Consider the following 18,559-nt stretch of genomic DNA (forward strand, 5'->3'; position numbering starts at 1 on the left):
GATGGTGCCATTGCAGCGCTGGAGATGGTGAGATCCACTGCACTGGGTCGCTGATTTGGAAGCTGAAGGCGCGTCGCGGAGCCATCATTAAGGACACACATATTCAGATCATCCAAGAGATCAACAATATCTCTTCCCAACCTGTCGCATGTCGGAGCACCCCACAGGGCATGGTGAGCATTAAAGTCACCAAGGATAAGGAACGGAGGGGTCAATTTTTGGAACAAAGATAAAAGTATCGATTTTGAGGGTTTGTTGGTTGGGGAGATATACATGGAAAGGATGGTCAAGTCATTAACCTTTGCAGCTGTCACTTGGAAAGGACAGCCATCAGTCTTGACATTAATAGGGATAAAGGGAAGGGAGTTTTTGATGAGGAGGGCAGAGCCACCCTTCCCATCCTCACGATCATCTCGCAGACAGTGGAATCCCCGGAATCTAATAGTAGATCCCGGGACCATCCACGTCTCCGAAATGGCCGCAATTGAAATAGATTCTTCTTGCAATGTATGCAAGAGATCTTCTTTTTTATTAAAAATGCTATGGCTGTTCCACTGCAGAATCCTCATCTGAGGAGCCATGGTGGTGGTTAAGTAGGGAGGTTATATTTAGAAGTTGATGGGCGACGTTGGACGGTATTTGTGGATTGTTTTGAAGGATCGATACTAGAATACTCAATATGGTAGATATAATTGTATTGTTCGATGTTGGGACTGTGCTAGGAAAAGCATTCCCATTAGAACCAGATGGAAGTTGTCCATTCGGGAAATACAGAAGTGAAGGGTCATGATGAGGAACATTAGGTTTGGAAGGTAGTTTTTTTGACCTCGACTTCCTCTCTACTGATTTTTTGTAGGATATTGGCGCGGAGGGCGCGGGCATAACAACATTGACATTCGGTTTTGTCGTTTTAGAGACGATTTCTGCATAGGAAATCGTCGCTTTTCCGAACATTTTAGAAGCTTCAATATATGAAATGTTTCTGTCAGCCATCGTGTGTTTTATGTTTTGTTGCCTTTTAAGCTCAGGGCACAGCTTGCTGGTGGCAGAGTGGTTACCAGAACAATTGAGGCATTTTATATCTTCTGCCGCCACCGTGCAGGATTCCCCATTGTGTGAGGAGCCACACTTGTAACAGCGCACAAGGGATCTACAGACAGTCTTTGTATGTCCGTACTTACAGCATTTAAAACACTGAATTGTCGGAAATACGTAGAGTTCTACGGAGAGGGACACATTGAAGATGGAAATGTGGGAAGGTAGAGATTTTGAGTCGAAGGTCAAAACCACCGTGTGGGAGGGTTTCCATTCGACTACGTCACCATTACTCGATCTGTAATTCAGTCGTCGAGCCTTGATTACTTTTCCGAATCCATGAGGTACCTCGGCATTCTCCACAATGTCCTGTTCAGACCAGTGCGAAGGGATGCCTTTGGTAACACCTTGTTTAGTTACTAGGAAAGTCGGAATGAAAACGTTATAATTATCTTTTTTAGCTATTTCTGATTTTACGAACGTATTGGCTTCGTTTGCCGTCTTAAACTCCACAGAAATACGGTTACGGCCGACGGACTTGATTCCGTTCCAGGCAGTCCGAATATTGTTTCTATGAAGAAATCGACCGAAGTCAATATCGTACAAGTTGGTTTGGGTGACGCCGTCTACTTGTACTTTTGTTACATGTACGATAAATGGAGCACGATCCATTCCATTGTACATGCGGGATTGGACTTTGGTAGGTGTGGTAATAGGCGATAAAGTGTTTGTGACCTCTGGAGTACCTGGGTTTGTAGAAGCTGAGGGTCGGGGGCTAGGTGTTTTGTGTGGGAGGGGGCGTTCTGACTCAGAACTCGATTTCCTCTCCGAATTTATAAGTTTGAGTTTTTTTGATTTAGGCCTTATTGTAACAAATTCGGCGGGATCTGGAACAGTGTCCATTGTACCGCACGACGAATCTAATTGAGATCCATCCGGTGGATCCGGAGGTTTCTCTTTATCGTTCATTTATAACAAATAAAAAAAAAGAAAAGTACAAAACAAGTTGTAAAAACCAAAAAAAAAATTGGCTACACGTGTATGGAAAAAATAATTGTTACCTGGTTATTAGGTTTCGGGACAGAGAACGAAAACAAACACAAACTACTGAAAACACTTAATAATAGATAAAATTGTATGTACACCACTCTTTTTTTAACCCAATTAGTGAATTATTTCGACTTTTTAAGGAAAAAACACAATAATTATTATCTAAGACAAACAAAAACGACCGCCACCACTGTTAGTCATAGACAATCTCCTTTTTTTAATATAAAATACGGCATTATTATATATTAGAGGTGTCTCATGTAGAAAATTGAATAATATATAAAAATATGATAATCTTACAAAAATTATTGTGGAACTAAAAAAATCAAAACTGTTGAAGTATATAAAACTGAAAAAATTACATAAAATAAATTTATAACATATTAACAGCCATCGTTAATTCAAAGATATTTACCTGAAATTTTAAATACTGGTTTATTGAGTTGGGTAGGTGGTACTAGAGTAGGTGTTGGTTGGGACAAAAAAGTTAGAATATGGGTAGAGAATGGAATGTTTATACCGGAGAGGTTGGATAGGAACTCAAAATAATAGTTATTTACAGGGCATCCATATAAAATTTAAATAAAATACAAACTAGGTATAGTGTCATTATTTATTATAAAAATATTACACTCTCAAGTCTGTTAAAATCGAGTAGAAAACAAATGGCAAAACACTTGGTAGAACAACTGAAAAACTACATAAAAAATTATATAAAAATAATAATAAATCCAAAAAGAAAAAAATATTTAAAATTTATAACCTCCTTATCTAAATAATACAACTGTGTATGTTTTTCAAAGCATATGTTGACACTTGACACAGTGAATAATAATGGTAAAGTTAATTAGAAATCGCAGTTTAGAAATTGCTCACATTTATTTAACATATGTCTACATACTTATATATCGTTGAGCATTTATTCATAATGATAATTACATATAAAATATTTTTTTAATATATTTTCAATGGATTTGTTTTAAGAAGTGGTCTTATTTAAAGGTATTAATTTATTTACTTCAAATTACATTTTAAAAAAATGTTTTAGTGCGTTCGGCATTGGTTTTTTTAAAATTTCTGGATGCAATAAAATCGATGAAAGAAGGTTCAATAAGTAAAACAACAGTTATATCAAATTGATCTTATCCCCTTCGAATGTCAGTGTTATTGGATTATCGTGATCTATCGTAAAAGTTTTTTACTTGCCTTTTTATTTTGAAAACATCTCTAGAGGAGGAATTTCAAAATATTTGTTCTTATCGGATGCAATACATTAATTTTTATTATTTAATTTGCTTTCCACCTTCCTACAAACAATATATTCATATCTCCGTTGTAACCGACCCGTTACAGGGGGGGGGTGGCTTCGTCTCCCTGGTTCCGTTCAATCGGCCCACCCGGCGTAAATGGGGGGCCTGAGCCCGGCGCACCGCGAAAGCACTGACCGCTAAGTCAACCTCAGTAGCCCTGAAAATGGCTTTCCAACGCGTTCTGTTGGTGCAAAGAGGCGAGCGCAGTCAGAACAGTCACGGCGGAAGGCCGCAGCGAAGAACGAAGTCCAGCGGGAAGTGGAGGGCAGGAGCGGAGAGTAAAACGCAGTAGAACTGTCTTGAGCGAACTAACATTTATTTTCCGTTGTACACAATATAAGGCCCTCGCGGCGCACTGCCCGACGCCCGAGCGCGCGGCTGCCGCCATGTACGCGAGCCACCGTCGGGAAGTGGGGGTACGGGCGACCACTCACCCGGCCTCCCCCACTCACTCTGTTCCGACGGCCGGCCACGTAAATAGCGGCGTCCGCCCGCGCGTTGACAGTACGCCGCGTGGTGAGCAACATACAAATATGAATACACAATGAACATAATAACATTTACATTTAAATCTATCCCTTTATCATACTTGCCCTCGGTGTAGTCAAGGCTGAATCCGAAAGTGAAACTACTCGTCTTTATTGAGGATTCAGCACTTGATTTTTTCACATACACTGAGGCCCTATACTTAGTTACATAAAACTTGATACATAATACTTGATACATAATACGTGATACATATTACTTGCTAAATTTATAAATTTGCCGCTTCCGGAACATCCGTAAAAAAAACATAAACCAACGTACGTTTACGCATAAGGGACCCATTGATATTAAGATGGGATTTTATCCCTCCTTTAAATGGTATCACTATAATTGTCTATGATAAATTTTCAAATAATATTTTGTTACTTTTCTGCGTTTTCTTGTTTTCTATGGTCAAAGTCAAATTACAAAATAGAAAGTTGGAGGGCAAAGTTTTAGGCATTTAATTTTCCAGTTTTTCTGTATTACCGGTCGCCAGTTATTAGATTCCAACTAGATCGTTCAAAAGTAAAATAATTTTTCTCTTAACATGTTTTCGAAACTTTTATCTAAAGCGTGTCGAAAACAATGTTTTTCATTTTATTCGCCATATTCTTTGAAGTATCTGAGTTCTACGTCTGTACCTTCATTCAACGTAATGCTTTTTCTATAGCTGATAATATATTTTTTATAAATATTGTTTCTATTCCACTTATTTTTTGCATTTTAGTTAAACAAACTAATCACCGATCCTTTGGTTGATTCTCACGGGCGACGTCACACTTACCTTCGAATATCACTGACAGAAAAATGTAACTTGCGATGTAAGTACTCGTAAAAAATATTTGAACTCTGTATTTTATAAAAACATTTGTCCTTCTTACGCAAAACGTTCCAAATGTAATTAATTGTTCACTTTTAGTTTATTCTCCAATTTGTTAGATATGATAAATTATAATTTATTTTCTTAATTTCATTCAATTTTATTATCAAAATTATTTTTAGCATGTTTAACCCTTTGGCTGCTAAGCAGTTTTTCGAAAATCAAAAAATTCATATAAATTATATTATTATTATGGATAACTTATATAGCGCCATTTTCGTAATAAAATACCTCAAGGGCGCTTTACATAGTGATTCTATTGTTAAATTAATTTAATTGAAGCTTTTAAATTTGTAATTTAATTAAAACAATTTATTTTGTTGTCACATGCTACGGATTTATTCAAATGATTTAGAGAATAAGTGGGTTTTAAGTTTTCTCCGAAACATCACTTCACTTTCACAGCCTCGCACCTCTGCTGGGAGAGAGAAATGTTATAATTTTTATGATAATACGTTGTTTTCTAAACACACTCTTGTTTTTAAAATTTATAATTAATTCTAAGAAAAATCTTTCGTTTCATTTATCACAAGTTCACGTACAATGGAGTAAGCAAGATAGTATATATAATCAATATTAATTTATTTCAAACACTTCAATGAGGAACTTCAGCCCTACAGGAAGTTGGATACAATAATGTTTTCTTGCACCCAGTAAAAATTAAAGCATTAAATTGTAAAGCATAGTTTCTTGAAAATGTACAATTTAAAAAAAAAAAAAAACACTACTTTGAGCGATATCACTGGTTCATATGAACCGACCTATGATATGAGGGCTATGAAGGATATCCAGTTTGCTTACCATAAACAACCCAATCGGAAGAACTGACAGAGGAGAACCTCTGACGTCACACGCAGAGTTATTTCAGGAATACAAAACTTTAAAAAATCACAGCGCTGATAATATGATATATAAAAATATTTAAAAAATCATTTTTGGCTTAGTTCAATAGTCTATTTACAAATAAAAAAATACTCTGAACTTCCTCATTGCAGATTGTGTTTGTTAGAAAAATTGTGAACTTTGGGGTTCAATTATACAAATTGCAAATCTTAGTTTGTTTCAATATAATGCGAGCTGATCTCTGTCATCTTTAAATGTTGATAATATTAATACAATTGGCAGCGTCATTATTTGTTGACGAGTGTTTGCATGCTCATCAATGAATACTTATCTGAAGGCCATACTAATATTATGTTATCATGCAAAGATGATTGCATCATTAATATTATTCAAGCAAATTTGCTAGTCATTCAACAAAAAATAAATATATTTGCACATATTATTTGTCTATTATAATTATTACTTGGAGACGGGTTGTCGTCAGGAGGTCTGGGGTTCGAGTCCCGCTCTGTCACAACTTGTTTTCCATTTTCTAACACGGTTTTTACAACATAAAGACAGCTCCAAAATTGAAATCTTAGGTTAAACCATAATAAAGCAAAAATTTCTTTACCAAAAAAAATTTTGCACATCTGATAAACAAGTTTTATATTATATTTAATTGTTTCTTATGTAAAACATTTCTGCTCAACTTGTAAATTTTTTGAAATGTACCTACTCAACCTAAAAAAGAGGTTTTTTTTAATACTGCCAACAGTATAATTTTCAATCATTATCATCATCATCATCATCATTCCCTTTCCGCACCTAATTGTGCATAGGGCACTGTATTGTTACTAAAGATGGGTGTTTCGGTTATTGGAAAAAGTTAGAGTAACCGACAATTTAAAAAATTAAACTGTTTTATCTAACAGTTTTTAAACAACAGCTTAGAGCTGCATTGGTAAAAAAATCTGTTACAAGCAATTACTTACGCAACTACTTCATCATCATTCCCTTTCCGCACCTAATGGTGCATAGGGCACTGCATTGGTACACCAATCGCAACGTATCTTGATCTTTGTTTGTTACATGAAGGTAAGATGATCAGTCTTACGCTTCAGGCACCAGTCCAGGGACTATGAAATAATCAGGTGTGAAAACACCCTTTTAAATAAATATTTCATATCAACCATGTCGGGAATCGAACCCGAGACCTCTCGCATGGTAGGCAAACTCGCTGACCATTACACCACGAAGCCGACTTCTTACTTGTAACAAAAAACCAGTCAGTATATGTCATTTTTCTTTACCGTAGCAGTTAAATGTTGGTGTAAAACTGTTTTTGGAAGAATAAATATTTTATTTTTTACCACCTTTAATTGGTACATTAATTTATTTTACCAAAATAACATTACAAATAACAAAATATTTAAGGTGCTATATTGGGACAACATATCAAACCAGGAACCCTTGAGCAATGGTTCGACATTATTAAGGTATAAAACTCTCCAGTAGCGAGAGTATTTGCCAAGACATATCATCCAGCACTGAAATATAGTAAACTCAACTATATTTACTTAAAAATAGAAGTGAGGACAGTGTTCACTGTGACCATGGTCACGCTCTTACTTGAGGGTTAAAAAAAATTAATTTCAATAGGCATAGAGAACCTTTTAAGAAAGTTATACTGAAGTCTAGGTATTAACAGGCTTATGGCCCGTCACTGGCTGGTTTTAGTGACCACTTCACATGCCGTGTAACAATTCAAATCTAGCAAGGATTTACTAAGTTTTGTTAATAAACCATGCGTTTGTTGTTGATTTAAGGTACTTACTGTATGCCCGCAGAAGGAGTAAAACTGACTCCGAGAAATGATTTACTAACTACTGAAGAGTTGCTCCAGTTGGCGGAAGTGTTTGTGAAGCAAGGAGTCACCAAGATCCGTCTCACTGGTGGAGAACCCACTGTTAGGAAGGATATTGTACACATTATTAGTAAGTTAAAAGTTCTACAACATTTACTATGGCTTGACCAGCCTCACGTGGCAGTTGATTAATTTTATAACTAGATCCCTAACACCTCCCACTCTTTCGCTCCCCGCCCCTGTAATTTAGTTGCAAGCAGTCGTTTGGGATGGAATGTTGTGTGTCATTTGTATAATTAATCAAATGATATGCCGAGATCATAGCCTCATCAAACTGCCACATAAGGCTAGTCAACCTAGCGAAACAATGTTGTAATAAATCACATTTACACCTAAAAATATACTTATTCTCTATAAATCATTCCGATGAAGTATTAGTGCTGCAATATTTGATTTAAAATCATTTCTAACCTCCGACAAGTGAGTTTTTGCAAACTGTATCTAGGAAGTTTTTTTTTACAATTAATGATTATTTTTGTGTTTTTACAATTTCAACCCCTCACTGCATGACCCACGTTGAGGAGTTCTTTAACATTATTTATTTTACACTCCTACCTAGTTACATTTTTTATTATTATTTTAATTTTAAGCAAGCAGTTTAAAGCTGATCTTAAATCTATTTGAACAAAAGTTACTTGTTGGCATATTTTAACTTTCTGAAAACAAAGCTTATTTTTGAAGTTGGTGTGACTACATGCTGAGACCAGCTCTTGTGGCAGCTTATTCTAATCATCCTATTCCACAAGAAATGCTTCCGTGGGTTTAGGTTGAATCTGGTTTTCTCCAGCCTGAGACTGTGACCTCGAAGTCGAGCATCTTGTTTTAGTTTGAACATGGAATCCAAAATTAAATAGCAGGCAGCTATAGTGACTGTGTTTTATGTCTCTATCAAGTCACCCCTTTCTCGCTGTTCCAGCAGCGTTGTATTGGAATAATAGTTTAAGTAATAAATTCGACCTTCTAGTCCTATTTTAAATTCTCAACTCACTCTTTGATGCCCCTGAACCACTGAGCTCAATAAAATTAAATATCCCAACTAGAAACCTCAGACAAAACTTACTTTTTCATACTACAGAATTCTTAAATCTACCAACAAACATACCAGTCTTGATTTATTTGATAACAAGTTGTCTTCTTTTAAACAATCTTCTTCTTCTTGAGGTGCCTTGTCAGATTTCCCGACGTTGGCGATCACTACAGCGAAAGCATCTCGGTCCTGCGCTACTCCGCAGCCAGGACAACTGCTTATTGTATGTATTCGCCATAGTGATTCCTGGGAAAAGATGACCAGAGTGGTTTCCCGTTGCCTTCTCTGGTGGATTTTTCTGTCGGGGTTACCTTCCCTTTGCTGGTTGGTTCTGGTTTGCAGGCGCCAGAAACTCGCCTTTCATACTCTCGTTATCTGCTGCGATCACACCGTTATGAGTGTGATCCCATTGTCCGGGTACGCGACGTGGACGCTAACGAGTAGGACTAGTCAGTAGTGTTGCCGGTGGAAACAATCACTGAATCAAATTGAATAATAAACACCTCTTTTCCGCTTTCACTCCCACCAAGTCAACTATATACCATTGTGTCTTTCTACTTTCTTTTATAATAATTTTCTATGCATACATATGTCCCTAAAAATGCCTACTGGGGGGCGTATATATAAATAAATAAATAAAGCAAGTACAATATCAAGTAAAGTAAAATACACAATTAATAATATATTAACATATTACAACAGAGGTAAAGAACATTTTAGAGAAGCGTATATAAAAGTTTCGGCATTTACAAGGCTTATGGCTTGTCATTGAATGGTTTAAGTGGCTGCTTCACGCACTGTGTAACATTTACCATTCTGCCTATGTTCAAATATCCATTTTTTTCAATTTTTCCCTATATTGATTGCTGTGAAATTAATGAGCTGTAGAGTGAGACTCATCTGACTAGGCAATGCTTAAAAATATTTTTCAATTTTTATACTTCATGAACCAGTTTGTTTTATCCATAATATAATATGTTTTTTCTTATAATCGTTAAATAAAATAACTTTTATAAAACATTATTTAGATAAGGAAATTGGATCTCTACAGATAGATTAAATCGTGTTATTACACATTATAATACCTGTATATTATAATAATACCCATGCATGTTCAATTTTTCATAATATTTCTTGTCTTTGTAGAATCTCTAAAGAGTCTTTCCGGTCTGGAGACAGTGGCCATGACCACTAATGGACTCACTCTCACCAGGCAACTTGTGGCCTTACAGAAAGCTGGGCTGGATGTTATCAATATATCTCTGGACACCCTCAAACCAGAAAAATATGAGACAATGGCCAGGAGCAGAGTAAGACTTGAGAATATTTTGAAATATAATATTATTTTTGTAAATACATATCATCGTCATCCTTACTTGTAGGGCTCTGCATTGGCACACCAAATGATCGTGCATCTCGATCATATGTTATAATAATGCATCACATGTTATAATAATCTAGAATACATAGGTATGGAAATTAGTTCAAAAAAATATTCTATATTTTTAATACAAACTCTGTAAATGCATTAAAATGTAATCTCACTTGTCATTTTTTAGAAAAGGAATGAATTTATTTAAAAATATATTATTAAATTTAACTTTGTTTGTTTTTGGATTCGTATTTTTGTTTATTTCTTTATATATAAATTATACATTTGTGGATTTATTGCCAAATTCCAACTTCTTCCAACCAACTGATAAAATAAAGGTGTTATTAAGATTATTAAAGCTTTCACATTGATCCAAAAAACATATTATTTATAAAATCTTATTGTAGCATTATTTTTCTTTTTCATTATAACCTGCTAAATACTAGTCACTTTATGTTTATGTTAAATTATTCTCAATTTTAATTTCCTATATTTATATTTAGAACATTTTCTCACTTCAATTTGTTATCTTTTATTTGTCATCTTATATTTGTATGTTTCTTTTTTACTTTTTTGCAGTTTTAATAAAAATAATTTATTAGTTTGTTTAGTTTTAATTATTTAGTTGAATTATATAGTTATATTTCATATTATATATTACATAATGAATTGTTCACTGCTGTGATTATTTCTGTAAAACTTTTTACTGTAAATGGTTCTTTGAACCATTGATATATAAATAAATAAATACGTTACGTGTAGTTAAGGTAATCAGTACAGGGACAGTAAAATATTGCAGTGCAAAACTACCTTTTGGACAAATATTTCATGCCAGGAATTGGGTATTTTCACAAGTTGGGAGTAACGTTAAAAATATAATATAAATTTAGATCGGATTTTTACAATTCTAATGATATAACTATCTATGTATTCAAAACAAGTTTTCATTTATAATTTGCAGTTTAATTTTAATTTAAATTTCATACACAACGGCTCGCAGTTGTCATCACGCGTTATGACTGACGACCGCGCTTCTAAAAAACACTGCGTACAAGTTTGGCGCCAAAATGTCATATGTGCTGTTTGTCCCACTAATATACTTATTTTAAACCTTTGTAGAAAATTTATCCAACATCGCATGAATAAAATATTTATTCCATTAGCATCAAAATTTATTGCTTATTTAATAATTAAAAACCTCAAGCATGGTTGGCAAACAAACCACCACACTGCGAGGCGGACTTATCTCTATTGACTATGATTATTATTTTTTAATTCTCACCTGAGAGTAGCCATCAAATCACAAACACTTTCATAGAATTCTGGTTCTATTTCACACACAGAACTGTGTTCTTTATCCACTGAGATACAGAATAAATTTTATCGTGAAACGTATAATGGAAACCTGGGGTTTTTGTGAAATACACTAGTGTTTAATTTGCACAATTTTACTTTTTGCACGATCAAGTCCATCAAATACTTAAAGATGGACATGTCAAGAGTAGGAATAATCGGCGTGCGTGCATGAGAAGATGTATGAATGTATAAGAAGCGAGGTCTGTATCCAAAGATAGAGTGATATGGTGTTCTATCCTCTCTGCCTACCCCTACGGAGAAACGGCGTGATGGTTTGTTGTTGTTGTTCTATATATTATTTTTAATGTTATAAAAACAAACACTATTATGGATATTTTTTAGCAAATAAACTCTTAAATTCAAAATAAAGAAACTTCATTTCATCACGCCACCCCAAAACTAAAAATACAATAAAATGACTATTTATTGTGTATGCAGATAATTGGTAGAATTCCATATTTAATTTGGTAATGTATCCAAAATAAAACAAGTTTATTGGATTGTAATTCTACTTTATTTTTTATAAAATATACAAAGGGTATATTGTGACGCGTTTCGTCTTGTTAGGACATTTTCAAACAAACTACTATTAGTTTGAAAATGTCCTAACAAGACGAAACGCGTCACAATATACCCTTTGTATATTTTATAAAAAATAAAGTAGAATTACAATCCAATAAACTTGTTTTATTTTGGATACATTACCAAATAAAATGACTAATCTGTAAAAACGGTCAAGACATCTCGATCGAAGACTTCAACAGCTTTTGAACTTTTCTGCTTTGTATTATATACCCGATCTTATTAGCGTCAAATCCTGGAGCAGTAAGCAAAAGCTTGAAGAAATTGTATAAAAATGCAGCTTTAGAATAAGTGTCATCATTAAAATTTATTACGTTCTACAGGATTTGCGTAGAGTATGGTGATCATAATATAGATGATCCTTAATTTAATAAATAAAAATAACATATTGTTTTCATATTGCAGGGTTTTGAAAGAGCAATGGCTGGAATCGATTTAGCTCTTCAACTTGGATATAATCCTGTTAAAATCAATTGTGTTGTAATGAGAGGTACATATTTTATTTTATATTGGAACTGAAAATTTCAACTTTTTCTAATTGATTGTTATTATTTTATTTTTTATATCATGTTTCTTCATTATTATTACGTATTTGCTTAAACTTAATATTGTGATTTCCGCAGTGCGATTTTTGTGAAAATCATTAGTTCTCCATTTTAACTTATTCGCATTGATTATTTTTTCAAAGTTTTATTCAATTCGGTATACCCATCCACAACATTCCATGCGTTTTGGAATTCTGTCTATTTAATGTTATTATTGATATATATATTTTTAAAAGACTTTGAGTGAATCTATTATCTCCAGTATTGTAAGGATACTTATTTATATGTGTAATATAGACAGTAAAATGTTTGATATCTTTCATCTTATCAGTAGAACTGTAATAGTTTTATTTATTCGTAAACACATAAATAATTCAAGTTTATAAATGGTTAATAATATTTCCTCAATTCCAGATTTCAACGAAAGTGAAGTGTGCGATTTTGTAGAATTTACCAAAGACAAAAATGTCGATGTTAGGTAAGTGCTCAATATTATAAATAATCATCAATATTGTATATAAAGTTACAACTATACAATTGTACATGTTTTAGGTTTATAGAATATATGCCATTTAGTGGAAACAATTGGAATGACAATACGATGATAACTTATAAAGAAATGGTTACTAAAATCAAAACAAGATGGCCGTCCTTTACACCTTTGGAAAATGCGCCGAATGATACATCAAAGGTTAGAAATAGCTACACATAATATGTACTTCTTTAAAATTATTTCCATAAGCCTAAAATCGATAGGATTTAAAAATACAGCTAATTTTTTCGCACCTCTTAAACACAATTCTTTTTCAGCTGATACCTATGAAAACCTACGAAAAAAAAAGTCAGTCACTTCGCCTTTTTACTATAGGTTTTATTTATTATGTTCAATCGTATATATCTTCCAGGCTTGGCATGTTCCGGGTCACACCGGTCAAGTGGGCTTCATTACTTCCATGTCGGAACATTTCTGCGGCTCCTGTAACCGTATCAGGTTAACTGCTGATGGAAACTTAAAGGTATAAAAATGAATCTGTGTGGACAGTGGTATTTAGATATGTTTCCTTGCCATGATAAAATAAAGAATGATGACAGAAGCCAAAGTATGCAATTTTGTTATACAGCGCCATTTTAAAAATATGTGTTTTAAACAATTGTGCAAATTTAGCTTTATTTATGTCACTGCCTTAGTTCTTGTATGTTCAATAGACCATTTTTAGCAAAAAAAATTTATGAATGCCAATATGTTCATTATCTTATTACGCATCCATGTAGCTAAATAATCCGTTATTAACTAGTATTTTCAGAATTTTTTGAGTGCCATACTCCACCTACTGATTTAACTTTGACTTGACTTTAAAAATAAATAAAATGTCTCTTGTAAAATGGTATATTGAACATACAAGAACTAGGGCAGCGATGTGTAAGTATTAAATACCAGTCATGATTTCTTTGATGACAAGTTGTCTTCTTTTAAACGATCACTAAATAAAATACAATTATAAACACCTCTCTCCCGCTTCCACTCCCACCGAGTCTACTATATACCATTGTGTCTTTCTACTTTCCTTTATAATCATTTTCTATGCATAAATATTTCCTTAAAAATGCCCATTGGACGTATATATAAATAAAGAAATTAATAATTTAATTATAATAAAATAAAAAATGTGTAAAAATTTTAGGTTTGCCTATTTGGAAATGCAGAAGTGAGTCTACGAGATGCTATCAGAAACAGTATTAGCGAAGATGACTTGAACTGTCTCATAGGAGCTGCAATAGGTAGAAAAAAGAAGCAACATGCAGGCAAGTGTACTCGTCAAACTTAATTCATTTTTACGCCTAGTATTCTTAGCAATGTCTGCCTAACAATCTGTGATGGGAAGTTTCCTATATAAAGCTTTATCTGCAACTCTTCAATGCTGGCCAGTCTCCTTTATGAATAATTGTAGAAGTTAAAATATTTATCAATCTGATTTATTTGCTTTACTCATTAGTATTGTGTTACTAACTTAATTTCATTTCTCCAATATTATTTTTGTCTCTAAAGGTAGTTGTTCAGATCTAAGGGGCGCTAGCACCCTGTCACTCAATGAAATGGGACAGGAATATACACGTTTGAAAATTATTATGAGCTTATTTTTCTCCTTTCTTCTCTTGTAAGCAAGTGTCTGGTTCTCTGTGCCAACTGAACCAATGTTTATAAAGATTTTAGAAATATATAATACTGGATAGTGAAAGAACAAAATTACAATTTTTCAAACAAATTAGCACAGCAAGTTTGAAAATGAACGCCATAGACTAAAGAAGGTGCCTATTTTATCCAGCATTTGTATAAATACCATACTGTTTTACTACTTTTTTAAAAGACTGTTTATCCTACATTGGTTTTTATAGAAAAAAAAAGCACAGTTTTGTGATGCAGTCTTTTTAGTTATCACTTTAAGAATGTCGTGTTGTAATCTTATATAGACGTTATTGCAGAGTCGAAAGCACGTAAATATATAGTTTATGTAGAGGCCAACCAAGAATTGCAATCCGTCTGCGATTATGTTCCATTTTCACATAAAAGCACAATTTCAAAAAAGGGCTAAAAATTAGCGCAGGCAAAATGCTTGGCAGTTGGAGTACATTTAGCGTCCCGCTAGTTTGACATTAGAGTGCAACTTTGAACTTTAAATTTTGATTGTTTACTACGCATAAAAAAACAATGCCGATTTTTTATATGTATGTCTGTATCCTGACTGATGAAAAATACAGTTCCGTGTGTGAAATAGAACCATAATCTATGATATCAAATATATGAATATCCTGGACGAGTGCTTTTGACTTGATGGCTAATCAGGTAATCCTGAAAAAGGAAATCAAGTGGAGAAAAGTCCGCCTCGTATTGTAGTGGTTGGCATGTTCGCCTATCATGCTTGAGGTCCTGTGTTTGATCCCCGGGAGGATTGAGATGAAATATTTGTTTATATGGTGGTTTTACACTGAAATGTAAATGGACTGATACCTGAGGCTGATTGATCACCCGTAACAGACGATTGAAATACGCTGCATTTACTTAACAAATACCTACCCACCATCAGGTGTGGAAAGGGTCTGATTATGATGCAATCAATGTTAGGATTTTTTTATTCAAATTTTTTGAAAACGGGATCCAAAATTACATTTGTTAAGCAAAAAAAGGGCAGATTTAACATAAGAGAACAGTTGAATGAAAAGGGACAATCAACTTTATTTTTTTGTTTCTCTTTTAGTTTATAAGTTGTGATACATAACATATTTCTCAATTGATTTAAATAAATGAGGAACTTCAGCCCTACGGAAAATTGGATACGATAAATGTTTTCTTGTGCGCAGTAAAAATTGGAGCATTATATTGTATGGCAAAGTTTCTTGAAAATGTACAAAAAAAAAATTAAAACTACTTTGAATGACGTCACTGGTTCATACGGATCAACCTATGATATGAGAGTTATGGAAGACTTCCGGTTTGCCTGCTGTGAATGGACCGATGGGAATAACTGATAGAGAATAACCGGAAAAGAACCTCTGACGTCACACGCCGAGTTATTTCAGAAATACAAAACTTTACAAAATGGTCACGCTGATAATATGATATATAAAAATTGAAAAAAACCAGTGAACTTCCTCATTGCCTTTAAAGTTGTTTACACATAACACACAAGCACTTTACAAAATTATAGTTGTATCTGAAGTATGTATTTTTAGGCATGCTGAATCTATCACAAATGGAGAATAGACCAATGATTCTTATTGGTGGATAGCACACCTAATGTACGTACAACTATAGTTTATGCACTGCACAATCTCATCTTATTATATGGACAATCACCTAGTCTCTAGTCCCAGTCACCGCATCGCACCTTCACTATTATTTGTTTGCTTGGGCTCATGCAATGATTTTTTGTGCTAAAATGATTTAACCAATATCAAATACCATTGCTTTCCTTGGAGATTACTCAATTATTGATTGTAATTGAACTACAATATTTTAAAATAGTTTTAAGCCTATCAATAATTCTAAATATTTTAATTTGTGCCACATTTCTATCCACATAAAATTTTGTTAAATGTTTGACAATAATAAAATACTTGAACCATAACACTATGTTTCTACTTAGTACTGTAGAAAAAAAATAATAGTGCAAGTTGCCTGTCTTATCCATGCAAAAGCTTTTTGCTGTTTTTATTTATATATTGATATTTTATATTCCCATCTTTATAATTTAACTTTTTGTGAAAATACTAAAAACTGAAGCTTAATTTGTTAATTTCTTTTTAATTTTTATCATGTTTTGTAACAAATCCGAGTGCCTAATTCAAATGAAAAAAAAACTCCATAATTTAACATGTATAATTGTTATTTTGAAATTTCACCAGCCTGTCTTTCAACTTTCTCTATAATGCGTAATTAATAATTGTTGACTGGACTGGAAAATAAATAAATATTCCGTATTTGTTTCACCAAATCCCGTAAAGAATTCACTAATCATTTCACATTAAATTTCATTCACAACTATTGTACTGTTGTCAGCACATTAAACCGATTATTTTTTTTACAGAATTAATAAAATATACCCAGTCACATCTGACACGGAACAAAATAAACCGAACCAAATATCACATTCCATCGCAGAATGTATTACTGAATAATTGGACTACTCCATCTTCACCCACACTCGCACGCTGTTACTGCACGGGTAAAACAGAGAAAGGCAGCAAACTCAGTCACGTGGATGAAGGCGGCAGAGCTAACATGGTGGACGTCGGCGATAAAACCCCCTCCAAACGCATGGCTCGCGCGACAGGGTGCGTACGGGTCGGCAGACGACTTATCAAACTGATTACCGAAAACAACGTAAAGAAAGGAGACGTTTTAACAGTTGCGCAGATCGCCGGTGTGATGGCCGCCAAGCGCACTTCGGAAATCATTCCACTCTGTCACAATATTCCTCTTTCCAGTGTCAACATCAAGCTCGGGCTGAACGACACGGATGTCTTAATATCGGCAGAGGCTCACTGTACCGGGACAACAGGAGTTGAAATGGAAGCGTTAACGGCCGTCACTGTCGCCGCATTAACTATCTATGACATGTGCAAGTCCGTGTCCCATAATATCTCCATCCAACATATTTCTTTGGTTGAAAAAGAGGGTGGGAAGTCACACTATGTAAAATACAACACGGAACCTATCACTGTGACTTAACCATTCTACCCTACATATGTTTGAATGTATAACTTTCTTGTGATATTTCCTTTTTCTTTTGGCGTACATTAATGTAATGATTATTTTTAATCATATTCTCTAACATTATTGTAGGCTTTAATTTTCGCAGTGATCACATTCAGCTTATATTTTGATTATACTATTGCAATTTAATAGGGTATAAGAATATTATATTTACTAATTTTATCTCTACAGCTCTATGAACACATAAGTAAATACAGCCTAAAAGATTAGTTACATAATGTTTAACATTATTTTATGGTTGTAATCTGATAATGATCAGAAATTTAATGAGAATAATGTGCCTTGATGTTTTGAACAAATTTATAAAACTATGTGTAGGAAATAGTCTAGAAAATTTATATTAGTTTTAGAACAAAAAAAATCAATGTTCCTGGGAAAAAGCAATATTTTTTTAATTAAACTATTTTTTGGCTTAATTATATGTATTTATAAATTATAGAAAACCAAGAAAACATAATCGTAAAAGACTGATTTATTCGTTTGTACTGTAAATAATATTGAAAAAAGGCAGTAAAATTCTTTGAAGTCATACTTTAATAATTGTGTTTATTTTGGAGGTTAAAAATAAGTTTTAAATAGTCAACTATTTTAGATTTAAAATACCAAAGGTTTTGTGTTAAAAGTCAGATGAAATTACATTTAGGACTCAAGTTATAATATATATGCATGCAGTGCAGTCAGAAATATATTTTTATTGGAGAAATGTTCTATATTTATATGCCATTTATATTTTTTTCACAATAAATAATGTTTTTAAAATAAAAAATTCTGTAATTTATTTTATTTTATTTATTTCGAATACAAACAGTACAGGTTAAATGAATATTTAAAAAAAAAAACTATATAAAATGTA

The 18,559-nt window shown here is 33.4% G+C and overlaps 1 protein-coding gene across 2 annotated transcripts; it reads left to right on the forward strand.

Annotated features, from left to right (window-relative positions):
• The first annotated feature begins 4,330 nt into the window (after positions 1–4,330).
• Mocs1 (Molybdenum cofactor synthesis 1) lies at positions 4,331–18,472 on the forward strand. Of its 2 annotated transcripts, XM_088235129.1 has the most exons (11): positions 4,331–4,575; positions 4,651–4,744; positions 7,455–7,622; positions 9,726–9,889; positions 12,295–12,379; positions 12,849–12,912; positions 12,987–13,125; positions 13,340–13,450; positions 14,117–14,237; positions 16,164–16,229; positions 17,018–18,472. In XM_088235129.1, the coding sequence occupies exons 1-10, from the start codon at positions 4,471–4,473 to the stop codon at positions 16,217–16,219; spliced, it is 1,107 nt and encodes a 368-aa protein (XP_088091255.1). In that variant the 5' UTR covers positions 4,331–4,470; the 3' UTR covers positions 16,220–16,229; positions 17,018–18,472. The 2 variants fall into 2 exon arrangements, with proteins under 2 accessions (XP_088091255.1, XP_088091254.1); XM_088235128.1 differs by lacking the exon at positions 16,164–16,229.
• The last annotated feature ends 87 nt before the right edge of the window (positions 18,473–18,559 follow it).

This window comes from Micrasema longulum, unplaced genomic scaffold, assembly GCF_059751315.1.
Source record: "Micrasema longulum isolate JH-2025_06_02 unplaced genomic scaffold, ASM5975131v1 h1tg001338l, whole genome shotgun sequence".
In the NCBI taxonomy this organism is placed as follows: Eukaryota; Metazoa; Arthropoda; class Insecta; order Trichoptera; family Brachycentridae; genus Micrasema; species Micrasema longulum.

Excerpts from the sequence above, each read along its gene's own strand:
- Mocs1 (XM_088235128.1), top strand. The coding sequence starts at position 4,471 with ATGTTTTCGAAACTTTTATCTAAAGCGTGTCGAAAACAATGTTTTTCA. Across the intron at positions 12,380-12,848 it reads CAATTGTGTTGTAATGAGAG|ATTTCAACGAAAGTGAAGTG; the intron begins GTACATATTTTA and ends CCTCAATTCCAG. Across the intron at positions 13,451-14,116 it reads CTGCTGATGGAAACTTAAAG|GTTTGCCTATTTGGAAATGC; the intron begins GTATAAAAATGA and ends TAAAAATTTTAG.